The following is a 25,098-nucleotide window of genomic DNA, read 5'->3' on the forward strand; positions in this document are numbered from 1 at the left end:
CACGTACCCTTTCCTTCTTTGGTCTTCTTCTGAGGACGGAGTGTCACTGCTGGTGGGAGAGCGTGTTTCAACGTACCTCACATAACGTCTTCTGTGTGAGCGTCTCTTGTCTTCCGATGAGCGTCTGTCCTCACGCATGTATCGGCTCTTGCGGTCGCCTTCCTCCTTTCTGGAGGATCTCCTTTCACTGTCCCCTAGGGGCCTGGGTGTGCTCTGGCGACTGTATCGGCGCCTGTCTTGGTTTCGGTGCTTGTGGGCGCGTATGACGGCGCGTTTTTGCACATGGCTCTATAGTGATCCATGCCTCCGCATGCGGCGCACTTTTGTCCTATGGCAGGGCATTCTCCTATGTGAGGGTACTCATATCCGCATTTGAAGCATGTGGCTTCGGGACGTTTGCTTCCTTGGCTGGGTTGTGCATACAGTTTGTTGACCGAATCAGTGTTCTCACTAAGCTGTTGTATGGACACTTTTCCCAGACTATCTAGTTGGGAGTCGACGGCCGCTTCCATGCGTGCCAGTGCTAGTATTTCCTCCAGGGACCTTTGTTTCTGTAATAGTTGCTTGTGAAATGGTTGCGGGAGGCATCCTGCGATTACTTGAGACCTGAGGGCCTCCTCGTTGGAGTATCTATGGAATTCGCAATGTTTTAATTTAATGCGACGGCGCATTACGAAATTGTCTATCGACTCACCCTTTTCTTGTCGGGTCGTGTGAAACACGTGTCGTTCATAGTCGACGTTGGTGTGCGGGGCAAAGTATTCAGATAGCTTGGCATGCAGTTCACCGTACGTGACCGTGTCCACTTTTAGTAATTCCCCTGCAATGTCTCTCACTGCTGGGCCTACAGCCATGAATATTGTGTTTTTCAGTCTTGCATCATCGGTTAGCCCTATGGCACCGGTGTAGAACTTGAAGTCCCGGAGCCATATGGTCCATCGAGGTCCTAGATTCGATGCATCTCGAATTTCAAACGGGTTCGGCATTTGCATGACCTGGGATGCTCCTCCTTCACTTGGTGCGTGTGGATTGTTCCCTTGTGCCGCATCTACGCCCGATGGCGCAGGTGCTGCCGTTTCCGCCCCACCCGAGGATGAGGCCGGGGTGCTCGCCGTGTCCGACATGACTGCTGGGTGAGGGTGGTCACTGGTGAGCAAGGCACGTGCGGGGTGTTGCTTCTGTGCCTGGCGGCCGGGGTTTTGTGCCGGGAGTTGCGAGGTCCCTTCTGTGGGCTTTACGGTTCTTTGCCACCTCCTCCGTGCATGGGCGCCGTCGCTGTGCCTCCGTCAGGGCGTGTGTGTCACACGGGAGACGGGTCGTCGACATCCGCTGCTGGGGGTCGTGCCCGAGGTGCGCCGACGCGCGGCACTGCTCGACTGCAGGCCTCGGCACGACTAGCTAGGGCCCGTGCCCGCTCGTCGCCATTGTTGGCTCGCCACGTGCGGGGTTACCAGGCGCGGCGACCAGCGTGCCAAATAATACGCGGGAGCCGGAGGTGCTATGAACTTGCTTTATTAACTGCGCAGCGGCAACTGCCGCAACCCCCGTCCCACCCCTCCCCTTCCCTTGACGTCACGTCTGGGAGGTCAATATCCTGGCCGCAACGGCGGCCCGCCCACACAACGATGTGGGCTATCCGACAGTATGGAGCCCGGAAGTGGATTCTCATTTTCAAAATACTTCATGCAACAAATGTCAGATTGGCTGTATTTGTACCTCTTCTAGGGAACCATTATGTGCCCACTTCAGAGTTTCTAAGGTTTGGAGTTTTGGCAGATAAGAGAAAAGCGTTCTGGAATAACAACCATTAGAGTCAATCTATTTTTTTAATTGGTATCATCCTACATCAAAATTAGAAATATATTCATTAGCTGATATCAGACGCGTTATTTCATGTTGGCAGAACCACTTACCACTTTAAATAGGTCTTCCCTTCTGACTTCAAGGACTCCATTCATCATGTCCATCAGCGCCCGCTGTTTAGCGTTATCTGCCTAGGAGAGAGAATACTGCGATAAATATAACCAGGCCATATTTGCGTAAGAAGCCAATTATTCAAAGGTACGGTCGCTCTCTATCCCAAATGCAGGGATAGATAGTCTGACCAGAAGGAAGCAGAGGCTGCTGCTAGCATGCCCTATTGATATTTCAGAGATACAGTTTTAAGGAACACTGTTTTGTTAGCGCCGGTACAATCACCATGGAGTGCCACACGGACTGTACAAAAGACAGGACTCGGAGGGTACACTTTTTTTCATTTATACCAAAACGAAACAACATTAGCAGAAGTATCACTATTAAAACAATAGTTGCGGTGCTCTCTCACAGCCGCCCCATTGGTGTTGCACGTTTTCTGCTGGCCAACTAGGCGAAGGCTTTGAGGGTTCCGGAATCCTAAAACAAGGGCTATTATGGGCTACAGTTCAAAGGCTAGTCCTCGGCTTTCCTCCACCGTTTGGTATGGCATGGTATTGTTTATTTATATAGCGCCTATACAGAGGCAAATGTTTCAAAGCGCTGGTGATAGAGTCAACTTCTCCCCTGGGCCGAGCTGTATGAAAGAACTCGTCGCTGGGATCAGTATGTTTGCTGCAGGGTAAGAGGGCAGAGGGGGGTCGGCGTGGTGCCTGGGGTGGGTGGAGGTTGAGAGTGACCCCTGAAAGTATGCCTCTTAGCAAGTGTAAATCAAGGTGTTGTGGGTTTAGCTGGGAGTTATATGGCAGGGTTTCCCTGATACTGAAACATTAATAAAAGATCAAAACTTCCTTTTAAAAAAAAATGCATACTTTTGCAAACAATTTCCATTTTAAGAAAAAGAGTAGCACAAAATATTTAACTATTTTTATTTTATCGTAGGCTTAAGGGGCGACACCTCTTGGTGGCGGGAGGGTCGGTCCACTTTGCCAAGATGGTAGGAAACGATCTCATCTGGCGCCTCTACCCTCGCCCTCACTTTTAATTACTTTCAATCTTCACACTTATCCTTCTTCAAGCTCTGACTTCTGCACTGACGGTATGCTTTGACTTTGGACAAAAATACTTTTGTGAAGTTTTCTCTTCAGAAACAATTGAAGTTTTTATTTTTCTGTGTTCATCGTCTTGTAAAAATCACTTCGGTGCCAGGCAAACCTCCTTTGAACAAGAGTACCAACAGCAATCCAGACACGAGTTTCAGCCTTGTTTGGCCTCATCAGTAAGGTAGAGCTCTGCCTCTCTGAGCACAGTGAGGAAGGGGTCCACGTCTGGGTTCCCCCAGGTAACTTAGGGTGACCAACCCCAGGTTCCTTTACAAAAATGCAAAAAAAGGTAGCAGGCGGCCCCTCTCTCGAAAGAACCTGGCATGATGGCATGTTCTGTGGTTCTTGCCCACTGTGAGAGTCCGTAGCCATCGGTTTTAGCTCACTGTACTTTTCACAAAGGAGGCATATCCATTTGCATATCAGTCTTTGCCCCGATGGATGTGAGCAGTCCCCATTCTCAAAGGAGTCATTCTTCCCCTGCTTTGTATCTCCTGTTCTTGAAGCTCTGGATTTCCTTGTTGCCCCAAACCCTTGTGATTGACAAAAATGTTCTAGGGTCAGAGCTGGGTGACACACTCCTACAGGACCTAGGAGAAGTTATAACAACCAAATATAAAGTGATTTCTGATGGAAACATGGCAGGATGGAAGGTTAACATAAAGTCTGTTAAGGGCAAATGCTTGGAGGAGGACCTAGTGTTCTGAGTCCAATGTCTACTCCCTATTCTGCTTCAGAAGCTCCTGGGATATCCACACCCAGAAGAGTGTTCTACAGATCACTCATGAGTCACGGGGAGTGTTAGGGTTCTAGCACACTGGTCTTAATTGGCCTTGGCAGAAAATCCCCATACGCATTAGTTGTCGAGACTTGGTAGCTTTAATGAACCTCTACTTGTTCCTTTACTCCTCTTGAGGACATTGAGGTCTCTTGATGCTTTACAGGGGCAGTACCTGGAGCTTCTCCTGCCCTAGGTCTTTGCCTGCAAAGCATGATATCCCCCAGGACCTACGTTTGTGTTAATCTGCACTACCTATGCTCCTACCCGCCAAAGGGTTCCTCCAATGATGCAAACTTCTTCAGATGGCCCTGGTAGCTTTGCAGCTATTGCCAGTGTCTGGGTAGAGTCCCCAGCAGGCTATTCTCAAGCTTCTCCAAGGCCTGGCTACTGCACGCCTTTGTTCCAAGGCTCCGAGCAAGCTCTCTACTCGAGCCTTCCCCTCCCCTTCAATGCCTTGCCTTTACTAGAGTATGGGCCACTTGACTTCGCCATCCCCTACTTTGTAACTCTTTCACTATACAGGCATATTTGACTTAGCCACCTCAAGTTACCATACTCTGGCTCTCCTGCTTCTCCTCTCTTCGTTACACTACAGACACTCTGGATCACTGTCAGGAAGGTTCTACCTCTTTTTGATGCTAGGCGTTGGTAGTAATTATTTTAATGAGTGTCCTGGTTGGTGGTTTTTTTTCACCATTATGTTTGGCGTTTGTGATTGGTGATTGTCTGATGGTTTCACCTCCTCTCTATTTGCAGGCCTCTTGGTTTCACCTATCCTCATGTATTTTGAGTGTCCCAATAGACTCATATGGCCTGTGACTGAGCTCTTAAATAGCCTGTACGCCATCTTTGATTCAGGTATTATTGTCATTACAGTAGAGATAACCAGAAGTCCCACTGAAAGCCCTGCAAGTGAGTTCACTTATTCACAGGCAGTGTCTGCAAGTGGGGGTGCGTACAAAATGTGTATGGGAAAGCTAATGATGGGAATAATTGAAAAAAATTGCGTGTTATTAAAAATACAACTGAAATACCTGGGCTGCAAGTCGGCGTTCTTCGTCAATCCGGGCTTGTTCGTCAGCTCTGGCTTTCTGTTCTGGGGTCAAATATTTTTCTACCTTTATCTGTAAAAAAAAAAAAAAAAAAAAACAGAATACAATGTAGTGCTGAACTGTAGGACCGTTGGTTTGAGGCACAATTTTGTCATTGGTATAGATCTGGGGGACTGAAACCTTTCGACTCTTCAGATGTTTTGGACTACAACTCCCATGAATCTCAGCATGCATAGTTAAAGATGAGTCCAACACATCTGAGGAGCCACAGGTTGCAGACCTCTGTAATAGATGAGCAATCTGGCACGGCTTAGCACCAGACAGAGCCTTGCATTTGAAAGCGGATGCTCTCTCTTAGGCAGTGGTCGAAGTGTACGAAAAGAAGTAGTGGAACTATGTTCCCTACTGGCCTGCACCACTCCCCACAGACCCCATCGCCGAGCCCCCTCCCATGCACAATAAAACCCCCCAAAAACATGTGCCTGCTATTTAAAGAACCGTCCTGTGCAGTGCACTGAAAAGTGCAAGTTTCAACTTCTTCCTACACTTTTATTTTAAATCGAAACCGTTCCGGAAGTATACGGTAAAACTTAATTAAAATAAGTTAGTATAGTTGCACTGCTCCCGACCGCTCCCGCCCACTTCGACCACTGCTCTTAGGGTTTCCATCACGTCCAGAGTACACAGCGAACATTCTGGTTTATTTTGTTATTGCACTTTACAATTATTTTGGACGCCATATCGAAGCGCGTGAGTTCCTGTTTTCTCCATTTTAAACCATTGTGCTGACATGTGCTCTTCCTTCTATTTGAAAATATAAACGAATCCCTTTAACCCTCTCTCCTCGCACAGTGGCTATGTTTACTCCATTACTTTGTCTCCACCCTAAACAGCTGCACCACATTCAACATATACATAATGCAACTGCCAATATAGCTATATGCTGAAGTGTGGAGCATGCAATGTTCCACTGGGAAAAGAAATGTGCTTTAAAGCAGCCAGTATCACACAAATAGAGGATGATTCTGTCCCTGGCTGCCATAGAGATTTTTCACTCTCCTAATCCGTGCCTCCCAATATAGATGGCTTGACTATAGACTCATGCGGTAGCACTCCATGTTGTAAGGCATGACTATTCCAAGGTCAGGTCATATTTGCTCGTTCTCTTGGTTTTTCCTGACCATGGCAGGTGCGCTTCTTTACCCACTCCACTTTCCTCTGCAACTCACTTCATGGGACAAGCACTGCTCTGTCTCTAAGGCTACCAGTGCAGAGAGGTCCAGAGCCCCACTGCTACCTTTCTCATAGCGCCACTATCTCCCTTAAGAATACTACTGCAGGGGGACTCTGTCCCCCTTTTCCTTTTCTCTAAAGTGTATTTCTCGTTTCAGTGTGTCTTCATTTTATCTGCTCCTTTATTAATCTTGAAAATGTGTCCTTTGGGTATTTTAGTGGCCAAAATGGCTACCCTCTTGTTTAAGCCCTGTATTTCTCAACGTCTATCTTTAAATGGCCATCTCCCTCCTGTTCCAAGGTCGAAATTGCCTCTTCACCAGCTATGTCTAGTGCAGCGAAGGCCAGATGTGTGCATGGAACTAATGAGGACTGGTTTAGGCTCTCAGACACCCTTTTCCACGTCTTCACCTTGACTCGCGTCACAACGCTCTCTGAACTGGTCATCCAGGATTGAATAACCTCTCAGAGTTGAAACAGTGCAAGCTCCCCAATATGTGGGCTGGGGACACCCCTAGCCCTACATTTTGTACATCTGTGGAAGACTACAATTTACCACTTTAACTCAAATCCTAAGCCCCAAGAGGACCTTGTTGACTGCTGGAACAGCTGCGGCTCAACCAAAATTGGCCAACTCCCGTGAGGCAAAGCTTTGCTTCCTTCCACTCGGGGCGAGCCTACCACAGGTGTCTCCCTCCCTTGAGCCATTCGAGGAACTGGCTATTCATCGTGCTCTTCTTTGAGAATGCTCATGTCTCTCAAATGTCCGGCAGACCTACTCCAGTTCTGAAGGGTTACTCTGCACATCCTGAGAGGGGACCCCCAACTTGAACCTGAACACAGAACTGCTGCACCTGCTGCGAGCTGTGCTGATCAATATCTTCAAGGGACACTTTGCTGACCCTGCTGCTGCTTGAAGTCCCCAGAGAGCTGAAATCCTTTGTCTCTTCCTTGTTGCCAGCAGACCCTTGCTGTGCCCCCTGAAGACTACTCACTGCCAGTTTCATCACCTACCATTCTCCAGCCTCGTGGGACTCCAAGCAGAGGCCTTTGTTTCTTGGGATCCTGAAGTTCACCTACAGACAGCTTCCATGCAAGTGAATTCTGAACCTGAGACCGAGACCAGAACCTCTGCCAGATTGACTCAATCCCGACCCGGAAATTCACCACTGAACCTGAGAAAGCCTTCTTCACAACAACTATCATCTTCCTTTTGAAGGTCTCCTTGGTGCGCTTGCATATCCTTTTCATCCCTGTCTAGGACTGAGTAAATCTGCAAAGGGCATAAAGTCCTTACCTTCAGTTGTCCCTGCCCTCATCTTTGGTAGTGGAATCTGGTGTGGTGTCCCTCTAGCCCCACAGATTGGTGGTTAGTCCCAATTTCCCCAGGAAACCTACAAGTACCTAATTACATATGGGATACATTACTCACCGTAATCATATTTCTGATGCTTGTATCTGCTTAGATTCACATGCTGTGCATAGGCCGACATCTAGTGGAAGTTGCGGAGTACTACAGTTTGTTTTTCGAAACTCGAAAATGGGCGTCGACACAGGGTGTGCCAGTAATACTATCCCTAGTGTGACGTCCACTGTACCCATGATCCCTCACGCGTGTAGGGCCCTCAGACTGTATTTTTTTTCTGACATGAGGTAGCATGAGGAGTAGCGTGAGTACAGATAATCCAAGCAGATTGAAAGAAAGGTAAGACTACAAGCATCCATTCGCCTTCTCTCAGAGGGGAGGAAGGGTGGTTCACATGTGAATCTAAGCAGATACAAGCATCAGAAATATGATTACGGTGAGTAATGTATCCCTTCTGAGGCTTGTGGAATCTGCTTAGATCACATGCTGTGCATAGATTAGCGAGCAGAACCTGAAGAAGGAGGTGGGATGTGAGAAGGGTCATGAGCAAAAAAATGTCTTAGAACCGCTTGTCCCACTTGTGTATCTGTCTTGGAATGTGTGTCAATGCAGTAGTGCTGAGTAAAAGTGTGAATAGAGCTCCAAGTAGCTGCTTTGCTAATGGTGTCAAGGGGTACATTTGCAATGAATGCCAGAGTGGCCCCAATGCCTCTTGTAGAGTGGGCTCTTGGCGTGAAAGGCAGAGTTTTTTTCAGAAAGGGAGTAACACAGCTGGATACAGTTAATAATCCACTTAGAGATGGCACCTTTAGAGACGCAATCCCCCTCTCGGCCTGTAGCTACGGAGACAAACAGTTGGTCTGTTTTCCTTAGCGGTCTGGTCTTGTTTACATAGTAGAGGACCGCCCTATGCACATCTAGGGTGTGTAGTTTCACCTCAGCCGAGCTTTGTGGGTTTTGGAAGAAAGCCGGAAGCTCGATGGACTGGTTCACGTGGAATTTGGAAATAAACTTAGGTGAGAACCTAGGGTGTGTACGCAAAATCAGTTTATCCTTGTGAACTGTAAAGTAAGGATCTTGCACTGACAGAGCCTGAATTTCACTAACCCTTCTTATGGATGTAATAGCTACTAGGAAGGCTGTCTTATAAGTCAGGTGTGTGAGACTGCTTTTATGCATGGTTTGGAATGGGGGGCCCATGAGTTTAGCTAGCACCACATTAAGGTCCCACCCTGGTGGTGGGTTTGAAATAGGAGGGTGAAGTCTCTTTACTCCTTCCATGAAGGCTTTAACCACTGGAACTTTCCACCACAACACCTTGTTATGGGAGGTGGTGTATGCTGACAGAGCGGCAAGATGCACCTTCAGTGAGTTAAAAACCAGTCTTGCATCCAGCAGGTGGAGCATGTATGGAACGATAGTTGAAGGAGTGCAATCAACTGGGTTGATTTGTCTATTCTGGCACCAGATAACGAATCTCTTCCACTTGTCAAAGTAGCAGTGCCTCGTGTTAGGCTTCCTAGATTCTTTTAGGATGTCCATACATCTTTAAGGTAAATTTAGATGTCCAAACTCTATGACCTCAGGAGCCATGCTGCTAGGTTCATTGAGCTGGGTAGAGGATGTACTGTTTGACCTTGATGCTGGGACAGTAGGTTGTACCAGCCCGGGAGTTTGATGGGGTCGCATGTCGCTAGTCTGCGTAAGTGTGGGAACCACGGTTGTCTCGCCCACATGGGAGCAACTAGGATGAGCGTCATCGATTCCCTGTTCATCTTGTTCACCACCTTCCTGATGAGAGGAGTTGGTGGAAAAGCGTATGCAAACATTCCTGACCAGTTCATCCACAGGGCGTTCCCCTGGGATCCTGGTTGTGGGAATCTGGACGCGAATCTTGGGCATTGTCTGTTTTCGCTTGTGGCAAATAGGTCTATGGTGGGGGAGGCCCACTGAGAGAAGAGATCTTCGATGATTTCTCTGTGTAGACACCATTCGTGCTCCTCTGGGAGGGGATCTTTGCTTAGTGCATCTGCTAGAGAATTGAGATCCCCTGGAACATGTTGCGATGACAGGAAGATGTTCCATTTGAGTGACCATGTCCAACTTTTCTGGGCAAGTTTGAACAGATTTGGCGAACGAGTCCCTCCCTGCTTGTTTATGTAAAACATGGCTGTAGTGCTGTCCGTCCGGATCTGCACTGACAGATTCAGCAGGTAGGGTTCGAACGCTTGAAGCGCTCTGAATACTGCCAGAAGCTCCAGCAGGTTGATGTGATTCTTGGCCACTGAGTGAGACCAGAGCCCCTGAGCTGTGTGGTGGAGGAGGTGAGCTCCCCACCCTGTTAGGCATGGATCTGTTGTGACTACCACCTGTATCTCGGGATCATAAAAGGGTTTCCCCTTGGACAGATTTTCTCTTGTCCACCAGTGAAGGCTTTGTACCAGTGTTGGCGAAACGACCACTAGTCCTTGAGGGTAGCTTGTATAGCCTTAGAGAGTCCCCTTGCTCACCTTGCTGTCTTTGTCTCCTTAGGTGTTGGAGGGCGGCCGCGAGTTGGAGAGAGCGTGATGGAATGCTGAAGTACCGCCAAGCAGGTGAGTTCAGCGCGGTGCCGTAGGAATGCAAAGCGATGCTTCAAAGACTTCTGTCTTTCAGTTCCGTGGCGAAATGGATCAGGATTCAGGTAAGGATTAAAGTTAAAACTCCTGTTCTAACCTTTATCCTTCTTTTCTTCTTGTTTCAGGAGTCCCAGGACTGAAGCGGGCGTGGCTGAAGACTGGAGCTGCTGAAAACACGGTGAGCGTTACGCTGCAGGAAGCAGAATAACGCGAAGCACGTGTGGCTGTCCGGGTGTGGTTTAAATAGCCTTGGAAGAAGATCCAGGTAAGTATTCTTCCACAGCCCCACCCAAGTAACAAAATAGTCCCTTCAGTAAAATAGTCCCTCCTAAGCCTCATTTGGCTTGAGTCTTCATGCAGCATGGTCTGCCTCAGGTGAGTATGCAGCATGGTCTGCTTCAGGTAAGTTATCAATAATGAGCCTGGCGCCCATGGCGCCAGGACTGACTTTATCTTTATGAGCCTGGCGCCATATGCGCCAGGACTGCACCCAAACAGCCCCTAACTGGGGCTTTTGGGCATGCTCCAAGTGGCATGATGCCTGCTTCCGGGGCTGCTGGGCCTGGTCTGGTCTTCCGGGGGCAGGCATCGTGACAGATATTGAGGAATTTGCAGTAGTATATTCCGAATTCTCTCCTCTGATGGAAAGGTCAACCCCTCTTGTGTGTTTAGGATAGCTCCTAGGAACTGTTTGGAGATGCTTGGCACCAGACTTGACTTCTTCTCGTTTATTGAGAAACCCAATTCGAAGAGGAGGTTGATTGTTCTTTGAATGTTGGTTCTGCAAAACGCTGGGGTTTCCCTCGTGATGAGCCAGTCGTCCAGGTAAGGGTACACTAGGATTGCCTCCCTGCGTAGGTGTGCTGCTGCCACCGCCAGTACCTTGGTGAATACCCTTGGAGCTGAGGCTATTCCGAAGGGTAGTACCTTGAACTGGTAGTGCCGACTGTCCACCTTGAAGCGCAAGTACTTTTTTGTGCGCTGGGACCATGGAAATATGAAAATAGGAATCTTTCATGTCCAATGTTGCCATGTAGTTCCCCTTTTTTAGCAGGGGGATTACCTCTTGGAAAGTAGTCATCGGAAACTTTTGGGGCTTGACATATTTGTTTGCAGGCTGTAAGTCTAACACTGGGCGCATTGTTAAATCTTTCTTTGGTACAAGGAAGTAAGTAGAATAAATACCCTTGTTTACCTGGTGTCCCGGGACGATTTCGATCGCGTCCTTTGCTAGAAGATTGACGATCTCCTCGAGGAGGATTCTTTGGTGGTCTAGAGAATGTGTTCTTTGTCGTGGAGGGTGGTTTCGGGGACGCTCCAAGAGTTCTATGAAGTATCCTGCGGAAACTGTGGACAGCACCCATCTGTCTGATGTGATCCCTTCCCAAGCTTGGGTGAAGTTGGAAATACGTCCTCCTACTGGGGATGTGTGAGAAGGGACCCTGAACAGAGCGTCACTGTTTTGGTGGAGGCATGCCGCCGCCTCTACTGGCGCTGCCTCTACCTTTACCCCGTCCTCTTTTATTCCCCCTACTATAACCTTAGGTAGACTGTTGGTTATTGTTCCACTGTGTACCCTGGCCCTGGGAATAGTTTGACCCTCTTTGGGAATTTCGTCCGCGTGTGCGGCAAAAAATTGCCATTACCCCTTTGATTAGGGGGTTTGGTGGTTAGTTGACCTAGGGACTTTAGTGTTTCATACTCCTCCTTGGCATTTTTCAGCACGTCCTCGACCACCTTACCGAACAACAGATCTGGGTCCATCGGTTTGTCTAACAATGATGCTTGTGTTTCGGCCTTGAATCCAGACTGCCGTAACCAAGCGTGTCTCTTGATAGCAGTACCCTCTGCTATCAATCTACCGGCCTTACCTGCGGCATCAAAGGTTGCCTTTAAAATGCAACCGGATACGGCTCTCCCTTCCGCTGAGACTCGTGCCAATTGGCTCTTTAGGGGCTCTGGGGCGGAATCTATGAGTGCCGCGACTTCCTCCCACTGGTGGCAGTTATAACTCGCCAGTAGGGTGGTGGAGTTGGCGATTCTTGCTTGGTAGGCGGAAGTGGAGGCAACCTTTCTGCCGAACCCATAGATTTTCTTGCTCTCCTTGTCGGGAGGAGCTTCTGATGATGACAAGGGTGTTCCTGCCCTCTTGCGGGTGTTTGTAACGACTAGGGAGTCCGGTTTCAGATGCCCTCTTATATACAGTGGGTCTGATTGGGCTGCCCTGAATAGCTTTTCAATCCTGGGATTGACTACCCTGGTGAGATTGGGGTTTACCAGTGAAGGGTCTATTCTTCTTTGGATGGACTTAAGGATAGGGATGGCCTGCGCAATAGGTCTCCTTTCTCCCACCAACTCTTCGGCAAAATCCCTTTCCTCTGGAGCACCCTGGGTGTCAATGTGGAAGTGGTTTGCTGCTCTAGATAGGACCTCATTTAGGAGGGGCTGGTTGTCGACAGGGGAGTCGGTAACCGGAGGTTCTTTATCTACCGGGGAATCTACCCTGTATATTTCTGGGTCGTCCTCTTCCTCCTCTTGTTCCTCATTGTCCCCATAGTAGCCTGTCCCAGTCTGTTCTTCCAACATGCTCAAATCTTTATCCTCACAAAGGGAAGGATCTTATTGTTCCTGAGAATAAGGGTGAATGTGGAAGGGATCCGAAGACCGTGTTGTTTCGAACCGGGACTTTTTACTTGGGGGGGATAGGATCCTTGGAGCCTGAGGGTGCTGACCCCTCGGGATTATAAGTGAGAAAATGTTCAGGATTTTTAGAATAGAAATCTGCCAATGATGACATTCTTGACATGACTCTATGTCCTCACTGGACCACTCTCTTGAACTGGGAATGACTTTGCCTGGGGCGAGTTTCCCTGACTCATCTATAATAGAGGTATGAGACCTGTCTATCTGTTTGAGTGGAGTGGAATGTTTCTGCGGTGCTTAAGTAGGCTGAGACTGCTTCCTCTGTTTTCCCCCCTCCCCGTGGCTGGAGGAGTGTTTGCCCTGCTTCTTTGGGCCTTCGGAGCTTTTCGACGCCTGGCGTCAAGCTTCGGTAGTGGTGGTACTATCCTTCAACCGTGTAGGTTGGGATTCGGGGATGGGCGTTACTTGTACTGACACCGACTCCTGGAGTGCGGTCTGGGGATAGAGGTCGCTTTCGTCTTCCGACGATCGAACCTCGGTTACCTTGGGGAGCGAGGCACTCTTGGCAATAGTGGATGATTGCCTGGCGTCATGCGGCGATCTAGATCGCGAACGCCGATTTGGACCGTTCCCTATGTGCCTCTTTCCGAGAGCTCGACGTGCGAGTCGAGTCTCAGTGGGACTTCGTGTGTTTGGAAGTGCTGTGGGTTGCGCTTACGTCGCCGGGGATCTTCCCCATAGCCGCCCTGCCGGATGACCTTCCGAGGTCGGGGACCTGCACCTGGCTGTCTTTCGACGCCGTGTTGCCCTCGCCGTCCGAAAGTACGGCGTCGCTGAAGGCACCCACCGTGGCCATGGCCTCTTGACGCCTGGCGTGGTGGGCCCAACGCTTGGTAGAACGGTCTTTTCGTGTTTTAGGTTTGAACCTATTACACGCTCTGCAATTTGCCTCAGGGTGATCCCTTGGCAAGCAGAGATTGCACGTGGCATGTCTGTCAACCCAAGGATACTTGCGGTTGCACTTTGGGTAAAATTGGAAAGGGGTACCCTCCATACGCATTTTGAGGCAGCGGGCTGGTAAGTGTAGGAATATATATAAGAGAATATATGAGTGTAGAGTATGTCTACCCCACACTCTCCCTACTTGTAGGGCCGAGGCCAGATGCCTTCCGAAGCCCGGGCCGAGGCCAGAGGCCTTCCTAGGCCCACTCCGTCGTCAAGCTCTCGACAATCGCCTTCTTCTCCAGTTCGGCGTTATATTTGATGTTACTTAACTTGCAGTTGAACTCAATTTGATGCATATTATCCTTGTTAAATGAATACTTGTATATTTTACAGTTTTACAATATGTACTGAGTGGACAATCGTTTATATGGTCTCCCCTGTGAGTGATGTGTACTCTATACCAGTCTAATACTCCTAAGAGTCAACAAAGCCTAACTTCTCACACACTCTACCAGTGAGAGTTGGTCTAACATTTGGTGAAACCCTGCATGTCCACTAAACACCCCACAAGTGGTGGTGTAGATAGTCCCTCCCCGCCACATTTGAAAGTCACATAAAGGAGCCATCTTAAATTGCCAGCAACTGTAGCCGACTGATGTTTTTTGGTTAAAAATATGTACATATATATTTTAATAAAAACAAAATTAACATATGTATAACATACACAGTTCCATCTTATTTTCATACATTCTCACGCTTCACAATTAAGCCTCGTCCCCACAGAAACACCAACAGACAGAGATCTTTTGTAAAAATTGAGCCGCAAGGCAGCATCATCAAGGGACATCTTCAAGGTTCTGCTGCTGCCTTTCGCGGTGGGAGTAGGCGTGGTTCAATGGCCACGGCTGGGTTATCCCCACAGAGCCATGGAGAAAAACAAAAAGGGATGGACGGTGATGCTTGTGCAAAGCATTCTTTAGCAATGGGAATTGTGCGTAATAGCTAAAATATAATTGGCTGGACAGCTATGTCGAGTAAATTACAGTTAAGAATGTTGGGCTCAAGCATTTCCACCCAACAGTTATTGGTTTTATATTCAAGCTTCAAGCAAAGAATAAATGTTCTCTTATACCTCGGAATCTTCCACGATGAGTGCCCTCTCAGGTCTCTCGTCGTCAGTAACGCTCGGATCCACCACTCGCTCCTGCAGCTCAAGTTCTTGAACGATTTCCTGGATGTGCAGGTTCTTTTCCTTCACACGAGCAATCTCTTGCTCCTTCTGCTTACAGACCATGTCAAACTGTTTATTAAAGGATGTCTTTACCTGGTAAATGATGTCCTGCAATAACATACAGTGCACGCCTTAGTATAAATGCAATGCTTTGTTCCACTATTACAGCTCTACAATTAGTGGTACCTCACGACTTTCCCGTTGCAATGTGCCTGGGGGGTTTATATAGCAATTAAGGCCTCGCAAACACAGCCATAGCATTGACATTTTCTCTTGTAGTACATCACCATATCAGTAATCCTAAATATCAATCAAGTATACTGGAATCACTCAAAGTGAATGCACAATTATTCTTAATCAGCAATAATCAATATCCTCTTCGGTGCTGTCAAGAGCCATTAGGAAACTCTGTATGGCAAGGGGGGGTAAGGCAAATGTTAGCAAGGATTTTAATTTGATTATGACGGATTACCTCTATGAGGTTGAGACAAATTAACCATGTTCTTCACAGTTACAGTATAATAAATTGTGTTAACAAGCAATATATGCACAGTTTTATATAGGGCTGTGCAAATGACAAGCAATTAGTTACCTGTAACACTGGTTCTCGATAATGGACCCCATATTTAACACGTTCAGGCACAAAATATGACAGTCGGGCCCCAAAATGAATAGGTGTAAAGCCACCAAGCGATCAAAAGGTGAAGTGGAACGGAGAGCAAAAAACAAGGGAAGAGGGGAAATAGAAAGAGTGAATGAGTTAGAGCAGAGCATGAGGCACCTTAACGTGACTTGCCAGAGCGAGAGTAGACCAAAGAGCTCAATGACAAAGGCAGTATTCAAGGAACACATGAAGTTCCTGATCCTGGCTGTCTCGAAATGGTGCATTTGTGTTAAGTTCTACAATTAGACTAGACCCTCTGTACGAACGTTTTCTCTTGATCTATGGCTTTGATGTATCTACGTATGTGGTTGATGGCAAAGCATCTAAGGGCCTCTCTGTCTTCATGAAGTTTCCAATGAAAATTGTCTGTAATCAAGAAGTGAAGTCATAATTCTTGAATGAAGGCAAGTGTTGCATTATTCTGGTCTTGAGTGCACACCTGATTCTGCCGATGTACCAGGTTTTGTAGGGAGACTGAAGAATGAAACTCCAAATGTAGTTTCACAGGTCATGCTGTGTGAGCTTGTGTGTCACTTGTTGCTGATTTTGTAAACTTATTCCAAAGTATAGATCCCTTGATTGCAGGCCTGGTAGTTCATGCCTTTGGGTAATCCATGTGTGATCCTTGCAGAGGGCCAGTTAGCATTCATCTTCTTAGTAGAGACTAAGGCACTGGCAGTTATGAAACCTGTGAGGTATTTGCTTCTTCTATAGGCGATAAGGACGTGGTCTTCAAGTTTCATTCTTAGATTCTCAGCAGTGTTAGGAATGCTCCAATATCTTTTGAGAAACTCTGGACCCTTTTCAATTCATCATCAAAGGCCAAGATAACTCTCACGGTTGGCTCAGCACAGGCAGTGGTGGTGCTAACATTTATTGTCGTAGAGATCAGACTTCAGCACTGGTGTGCAGTGCAGGATTTTGTAAAAGCATCTTCAAGGTGGTTTGATGAATCTATGGATGTCGTGCCTTATTCTCTAGGGGGAGCCCCTCCTCATGAGTCGAGGAAGGTGAGGGCGCTAACCAATAGTCCCCCTGGGGTTGGTACTCAGCGGTAGGATCTCATGGGAAGGGATACCCTCATGGTAGTAGGGCCAACTATCTGAAGAGAACGAAGTAGCCCCACCAATCACCTGAGCCTAGACCCCCTTCCTAAAACCCTAACAACAACCCCTTACCTAATAGGGCCATGAGTTTTTGTGAGCCTACAATTCCCCTAGAAAGTACTGGGACGAGGAGGAATAGGAATGACCTAAGTGAAGATACCTTTCCCAGTACTAAGATTATCTATTGGAACACATTGAACAGTCTAGTGGTTACCAACCTCCTATTGGCCAATATGGAGTAGAAATAGAGGAGGGAAACCAAGAAGTATTGTCAAACCCTCCCCTGAGGAGCCAGGATCAGGGAAGCTGTGATCTGCTAAGGAGCGGAGGGCTGGTTCGACCACCAGACAGACGGGGAACTTTGCCAGACGGCAAGGGAAGGAGAACTGGAGAAAGCTGCCAAACTGTTCACTGGAAAAAAGAAAGTGGGATTCTCCCAGGAGTAACCGAGAGCGTGACGGATGTCCACCGTGGAAAACAGCTGGGGGGAGACCAGATGCACAGTGTCCAGGTGACCTGGGAAGAGGCAGAGACCGGGAGGCTGGCTGAGGAGAACACCAGCAGTGCAGCACTGTGGGACCACGCGGTCCGGCTGAGAGTGACACGCCGAACGGGGTCAGAAGTCGCAGAGCCCCTGCAGCATGCCAGAGAGAGCCCCATAGCCCCAGCGAGCCAGGGAGAGACAAGGGGAAGCCTGGGACTGACCAGAGGGCTGCAGTCAAGACCCTAAAGGTATTTGGTTGGCTGTAACCTATGGTTAGGGGTCCCCATAGACTACAAGAAACCAAAAAGGCAACAGTGCGGGGAAAGAGGATAACCCCTACAGTACATTACGAGAAACCTTAATAAGACACCACACCAAGTAGAGTAGGGTCTTGAACCCTTACAGGAGAAGGGCAGATCACGCAACAAGGACACCTAATCTTCTTCGTGACAGTACTTGGAGAGAAGGCGACCCAGAGTTGTCAAATATCAGAAGAGGGTGTTAAGAAAACTGCGTGAGTAATTCCTTTAAACACAGAATTTGGCAGGAGAGTACCCCAAGTCTGCATAAGAGAATAGGAGGCTGTGAAGAGAACTGTCAGAGTAATACATATGAACACAGAACTTGGAAGGTGAGTAAACCAAGTCCGTGTTTGAGACTAAATACTTGTTTGGAGGAGAATCCAAACCACTCTTCTTCATCGCAGTACCTGGCAGCAAAAGGAACCAGGTTTGCCGTCCGGGGTCTGGGATCCCAAGAAACAGAAAAGAAGCCTGAGAAAAGCTGGTTGAGAAAGGGTGACATTCCTCCACCAGCAGAGACTGAACTTTGAGAACTTTCGAACCAGGAAATGCCTTTTATCCAGGGGAAGGTAGTCATTCCTCGGTACCATGAAGATATCCTTTTGATTCAGTTTAGCATAAAGTGTGAGGGACACAGATAGGATTCTGACATAGGACTGTAGATATTTCCTTTTGATAGGGTTTTTCCTTTTCATTTTTTCACTTGAATAAATGTCTTTATCAACCACAATGAGCCCTCCATGTAAGTCTTACTTCGGCAACCTTACAGTGGATATTTCCTGTCCCAGGGCCTGGTTTCTTAGATCTAAGACAATTAAATCGCCTAACCAATTTAGGAGCATGAACATCCTCGACTCCCATCCACGATCTTTCTTCAGGACCATAACCTCTCCAGTCCACTAGATATTGCACCCTTCCATGCATAACCCTGCAATCCAGGATGGATTTTACTTCATATTCATTTCCCTACATCAGAATAAAAACATGTGAATGGAGGATAGCACAGGGGCAACGTGCTGCTCTTTGAAGCAAGATCACCCAGAGCAACAGAGGTTCAAATCCCAGATATGCGCTTAGAAACCGAACTCAGGTACAGTATTAGGCACGATATAAAAAACGTTTGTTTTAAAAAAATACACAGGGCCAGGCACTCCACACAATCTAGTTCCTTTCCTGCAAGACTTTAAGAGATTTACATGGAACGTGGGATGTACCCTCAAACCTTGCAGCAATTTCAGTCTAACCGAAACCGGAGAAATGATGTGCTCAATTTCAAAACAACCTATGTAACGTGGACTAAACTTGTTCTTTTTCTTCAGGGTTATGTTTTAGTAGAAAGCCAAACTAAGACCCCCTCCTGATATTCCAGTGCTAGTCTATGTTTTCGGTCTCTTGTAACTGATCTTACTCTTCTGTAAAGTCTGTACTGCTCTCTCCAGATTTTGCCCCATAGTTCAGATTCTGCTCTGTATGGCTGGAACTTCAGTTTCCTCGGAGGTTACTCCTCTCAGAAAGCCTGGATGAAAACCCTGGTTGACGAAAAAAAGGGAGACATGGTAGTGGAATCTTTCACTGTATTGTTAAAACAGAATTCTGCTATCCATAACAGATCGAGCCAACTTTCATCTGGCTCTAGGTAACAGCGCAAAGATTTCTCCAACTCCTGATTCACTCTCTCCGTTTGACCATTGGCTTATGGGTGATAACTTGTATTTACATTGATTTCAATCTTCAATTCCTTGTAAAAGGCTTGCCAAGACCTTATTATGAATTGGGTCCCTCGGTCGAGATTACTTAACTGGGTAATACATGCAATTTCACTATGTTTTGCAAGAAGGCCTGCGCCAAAGACGGGGTAGTAGCAGCACCTTTAATTGGAATGAAATGTCCGGCTTTAGTTAACCCATCCACCATCACCAAGATTGTTGTGCACCGCTTGTCGGGTGGAAGATCCACCATCTAATCCATGGATACTGTATGGCAAGGACGAGAAGGTATGGGCAAGGGTACTAATAGACCTGCTGGTTTCTGATTCCCCACCTTGGCTCGAGCGCACACTTCACAAGTTGGTACATAATTGAGGGCATCTTCATGCATGCTCGTCCACCAGAATTATCTTCTTAGCAGGATGCCCAGCCAAGCGAGAGTCATGACAGATCTTCAAAGCTTCTTCTTGAAGATCGTCACTCGGTAAGTACAATCATGAATCCACATAAGGCAAACCTTGCTGAATCTGTCTTAATGTGTCATCCTTCTGCCAGTCTCTCAACTGCTCAGCACTCATTTGTTTCCTAATCTGTTTGCCGAAATCCTTGGTCTTCAGCACTTCTCTAATTACAAAATTCTTCTATGATTATAAAGATGTGGGTAGATCAGCACAGAACTTCTTGTATCACATTTCAACAAGGCGTCGGCCTTGCCGTTCTGGCGCCCTGGCTTCAACATGATTACAAAATCGCATTCAGCAACAACAACAAAATAAGAGACAAACTGAGTGGTTTAGGTGTTACAAGTCTTAACTGAGCACAGGAAAGTCAAATTTTGATGATCAGTCAACACTGTCACACAATGTCTGGCACAGAGAAGATGTCGTCTCCATTCTTGTAAAGTTGTTATTATTACCAGGAGTTCCTTGTCTGAAATTGTGTAATTCTGTTCTGCCGGTGAACATTTTTTAGAATAGAATGTCACAGGATGAAGTTGACCTGTCTCACAATGACGTTGGGACAACACCGCCATCATGGTCACATCCGAAGCATCTGCCGCCACAAAAAATGGCTGCTCCCCATCTGGATGAAGGATAATGGGCCCAGTGATGAACTTCTCCTTTGGATAATGGAAGGGTTCCTCATTCTCATCACTCCACACAAACTTCATACCCTTCTTTAACAGTCTGATGATTGGAGCCACTACGTGGGAGAAATCTCGTATGAATCGACGATAAAAGTTGGTGAACTCGATGAAACTCTGAATATCCTTTACATTAGATGGTGTTGGCCACTCCGTCACTGCCTTGATCTTATTTGAATACATTTCCAAAGCTTCTGGTGAAATTGAAAATCCTTCAAATTCAACCTTTGAAGTATGGAATTGACTTTTCTCTTAACTTTGCAAAACTACTGAAAACACTGACAAATTCAGCATGTGAACTGGTTGACGGAATGGAAAAACAAATGAGGAACCCATTATGGTAGACCCGCATGAGTTTATGACCCACTATGCAGATCAGTTATCGCACCAAGCCAGATAAGAACAAGTTACATTGTTACTGGTAACGTTGGTTCTGATGGATACATGAATGTCACCACCCCTGATTCTTTCATCCTATTTCCAGGATAGGGAATCTGCAGAGGAGATAGTATCCATGAGATTCGCCTAAATTTGATTCTGTTTGTACTGAGCGTTTTACAAATGTCTCAATCAATCAGAATGTACAGGATACTGCCATCACATACATACCTCCCCAGGGAGGTCAGTTCAGCTAAGACCGTATAAAATATCCAAAGCCAAATGCCAGGGGATGCGGGACAAAATTCAAACAATTCTTAAACTGGAGGTAATTGAGTACTCCAGAAGTAATTACTCTCGGTCTGTGCTCGTGGGGTAATTCATACTGCAGTTGGCATTTTTGTGTTGACATGCTTGTGTTTCAGGGTCAACCATAAAAAGATTTCAGAAATTCTCATTGCCCACAATGATAAAAGAACTGAGAAGAGCCCTACTGATAATGGACTCTTCCTTGCCTCCTTTGAATCTGCAACTGTCTTACCGCTATTGAAGAAACCCTCTGCTGATCCAAACGTCACAGCAAACTATTGCCCAGTTTCTCTCCTTCCCCATTGTTAAAAGGTCTTTGTCCAGGCCACTAAGTACCTTAATGATAAGGGCCCTGGAGATCCACTTTAATCTGGCTTCCACAGTAAACACTCAACTGAGGCTGCACTCATGCATGTCTCCAACTTCCTTGCTAATGCTCAACGCTCCAAACTCTGGTTCTAAATGTATCCTTTTGGACTTTTCTGTTGCTTTTGACACTATCGACCACTCATCTCTCCTTCTCCTCTCACTCCCACTCTAACTCTCACTCTTCAGGACCTTGGGTTTTGCAAATCTGCTCTTTCCTGGATTGCTTCCTAACCGCAAGGTTGATGATTTAAAATCTCTTGGAACTTGCAAACCTCTGACTCCACCTCTCTCCCTGTCGGGGTCCACCAAGGGTCAGTCTGTGGACCTCTGCTCCTCACCCTCTATACCTCTGCCTTTGGAAGAATTTCACCTTTTGCTGATAACGCTCAAATATGTTTCTCCTTTCCCTCCTTGACCCAAGCCATCTCAGAACCGATTACGAACTATCTTACAGCAATTTGTCAATAGATTCTGCATCATGCTGAACTCTTTAAACATTTAAGTCTTCTTTCAACCAGCTTCCAATGCCATCCTTACCCCCCCACGTCTCCTATGTCCTTCCCACCTGACCTTCTTGTTCCCTCATCCAAGTCTCGCAATCTAGGGGTCTCTTTGATAGTGACATACGACTGCAACATTTCATCACTGCCCCTGACTACTGCTGAAGCTTACTCCTTGGCTTTCCTTTCTACTCCTTCCCCCGCCAGACAAAATCCTCAACTTTGCTCCCGGAATTCTCTACAACCTACCCAGATCCTCCCCCACTTCTACCTACTACAACATGCTGGTTGGTTCTCCATGCACAACCGCTCGCCTTTCATGTTCCTTCTTCAAGTCTACAAAGCTTTCAATGGTCTTGCTCCTTAGTACCTGTGTGAATGTATCTCAGTTTATTCACCATCTCATTCCCTTCAATCCTCCTCTGCACTCAACCTCACTGTTCCAAACACTCTCTATACCTCCTCTCACTTCCGCTCTGTCTCCCTACTCGCCCCGTTCCATGGAACTCACTGCCCCTAACAATCAAAGCCGGCTCAACTGTGGATCTCATCAAAGCACGGCTTAAACATTACCTACTTGCTAAAGAGGAAGCTCCAGCTGCCCTCTCCCGCATCCTCCCTACCTGACCCCACCACTGCCTCAAGTGAGGCTTAATAATGTAATTTTGTATATTTAATTAGTAACCTTCTTTTGCTCGAAGCAGCTGCTCCATGAGGTTAATGTTACCTTTGTAAGTCACCCATTTTCTTACATACATTATTTTCTGTTTGTTTTATTTTCCCTAGTATAGGTCCTAATTTTCTATGTCCTCATAAACTGGGTCACTACTTGTTCTCATCTTTATGCTATTGTACACTCACTCTTTGTGGTAATCTTGCCATCTGTAAATGTGTTACTGTAAGTCATTTCTGATCGAAATTGACATCCCTGTTATTCAAATAAATATAAATACGGGAGGCGTGGCCAAATGCACAATGCAGTAGACGTGTGCCTCTGGAGCTCCCGCTGCCGTGGCTTAACATCCTGTTATAAACGACTACTTAAGGACATCTGGTGACTCCCAAAATACGCTCTCCGGTGCGTGATACCCCAGGGCACATCTGGGGCGAATTCCAGCCTGAAACGCGCCAGGGTTGCAGAGGTGGGAGCCGGGGAAGGAGATGCCGGTGCGGCCCGACGACGCACCAAGATGGCCACCGGAGCGCTGGGCACGCTTTGAGCGGGACCGGACCATCCACACACCCTGCGGTGGTTGCCAGCCTGAGCCGGGGACGGAGCTCCGGAGAACTAGTGGGGGACGGGAGTGGAGGCGAGGCCCCGTGGGACCCCGACGGAGGAATCGGTGTGCCGGACTCTGAGCCGCCCCGCCCGGAGAGAGACGGTCACAGCCAGTTGGTCACCGCAGCGAAGACCCGTACACAGCGGTGAGTGCCCGGCTACGGACATGGGGAAAGACAAAACTAGACGGCCCACCATGCAAAACAGAATCAAACAGTACACGATTCCTCCATCGCAACCCCCCCCCCCCCCCGATTCCCAACCGTTGCCATAGGTAGAGGAGGACTCGGCACCCGGACTCTCCTTGAGGGACGTCATGGCGGCTATAGCAGACTCCTGCACATCGATGGAGCAGAAAATGGACGGAATCAGCCTGGATGTGTCCCTCCTCCGACACGACTTGCAGAAATTGTCAGCACGAACGGGTGAGGCAGAACAGCGTATTTCCAACACGGAGGACGGGTTGCACGCGGTGCAACAACAGCTTTAAGGAGTCTCCGCCAAACTCAAAACTCTGGAAGGCAGAGTCGAAGAAGGGGAGGGCAGGTCCAGGTGCAACAACATTCGAATTCTAGGTATTCCCCAGAAGGCTGAAGGCCCCTGTATGGAGCTCTTCTTGGAGCAGTGGCTGATGGACCTGTTCGACCAGCAATCCTTTTCCAAATTCTTTTCTATAGAGAGGGCACACCGAATGCCCACTGGTAGACCAGTGCCTGGTGCTCCCCCGTGAACGGTGATAGCAAGACTATTGAACTATCGGCATCGAGACACGCTGTTGCACCTTGCACGAACCAAAGGCACGATCACCTTTAACGGCTCCAAGATAGCCTTCTTCCCAGACTACACGCGGGAGGTCCAGAAGGCAAGGCAATCCTTTGAAAAACTTAAAAGACAGTTGCAAGCGATGCGAGTCAAATACGGCCTGCTCTTCCCGGCTCAGCTGAAAATCTATCACAAGGGCACAATGGTCCACTTCAACAACCCAAAGGAGGCCTGGCGATGGGCAGAGCAGCATATCGAGGGAGACTGTTCGGCACCTCGAACCAACAGGGACAGAAATCCCAGACCACTGGCGGACCGCCCTCCGGAGCTGGACCAGCCACCCTCACCGAACCAACCGGCGGAGGCTGGGGACTGACTCTGGTGGGCCCCCCGCGGGGGGGGGGGGTGTGATCCCACAAGCGGGTGTAAGACCGAATTGATACTACTGACTATGCTGGGTTGTGCCACGAAACTGTTGTAAGTCGTTTACGTCATTAATACTGTGGCTAGCGGTGGCGTACCTCCATCGCACCTGGGAGAAGGCTACGGGCTCCCCCCCCTAACTTCTTTAGTTTTAACCTGAACAAGGGTTCGCAAGGTTGACACCCTACCTTTTTTGAGTGTCAGCGATGTTGGGGCTACAGGTACTTCGTGTTGGGGTGGAATATGGGGAGGGGGAGGGAAGGGAAAGTTATAGGGAGTTTTTTGTTACCCTGGGAGCGACGCGTCACTGCAAACTCCAAGGTTTGTTGAGGTTCATGGTAAGACGAGGCTACGGATGGTCCAGACAGTATAATATTCTTTACTCCGGGCGAGCACCGCAATACATCACCATTAATGGGGATACCCTCCTCGTGAAACACCCGCCCAACCCTTTACCCCGATTCTTGGATGGCATCCATACAACCCCAGTCGATTCCGACTGAACGCCCCAAGTCATTAAAGGTGCTCACCTGGATTGTAAATGGGATGGGCTCCGCGATCAAAAGGCGCTTGATTAAGCAACTACTCAGTAGACACTCCCCTGACGTGGCCCTGCTATCCGAAACACACCTAGCGGGATCAAACTGTGCTCATTTCCAACACACAAACTACAGGGCTGCCTTCCATGCGGGATACACAATGGGATCCAGGGGTACTCTCATTCTTATACATAAGCGCATTCCTTTTGCCATTCAAAGCCTCGAACAGGGCCCTAGGGGCCGTTAT

General features: G+C 47.8%; 1 protein-coding gene across 1 annotated transcript in view; it reads right to left on the minus strand.

The window, feature by feature from the left end:
• CFAP43 (cilia and flagella associated protein 43) overlaps positions 1–25,098 on the minus strand; it is a 1,012,780-nt gene that overhangs the window by 275,014 nt on the left and 712,668 nt on the right. Inside the window, exons 24-26 of the mRNA XM_069611745.1 lie at positions 14,788–14,994; positions 4,833–4,922; positions 1,914–1,994 (exon numbers count right to left, since the gene is read on the minus strand). Coding sequence (XP_069467846.1) covers positions 1,914–1,994; positions 4,833–4,922; positions 14,788–14,994 — 378 coding nt within the window. The remainder of the gene's footprint in view (positions 1–1,913; positions 1,995–4,832; positions 4,923–14,787; positions 14,995–25,098) is intronic.

Source organism: Ambystoma mexicanum, chromosome 8 (assembly GCF_040938575.1).
Source record: "Ambystoma mexicanum isolate Mex_15411 chromosome 8, UKY_AmexF1_1, whole genome shotgun sequence".
NCBI classification, from domain to species: Eukaryota; Metazoa; Chordata; class Amphibia; order Caudata; family Ambystomatidae; genus Ambystoma; species Ambystoma mexicanum.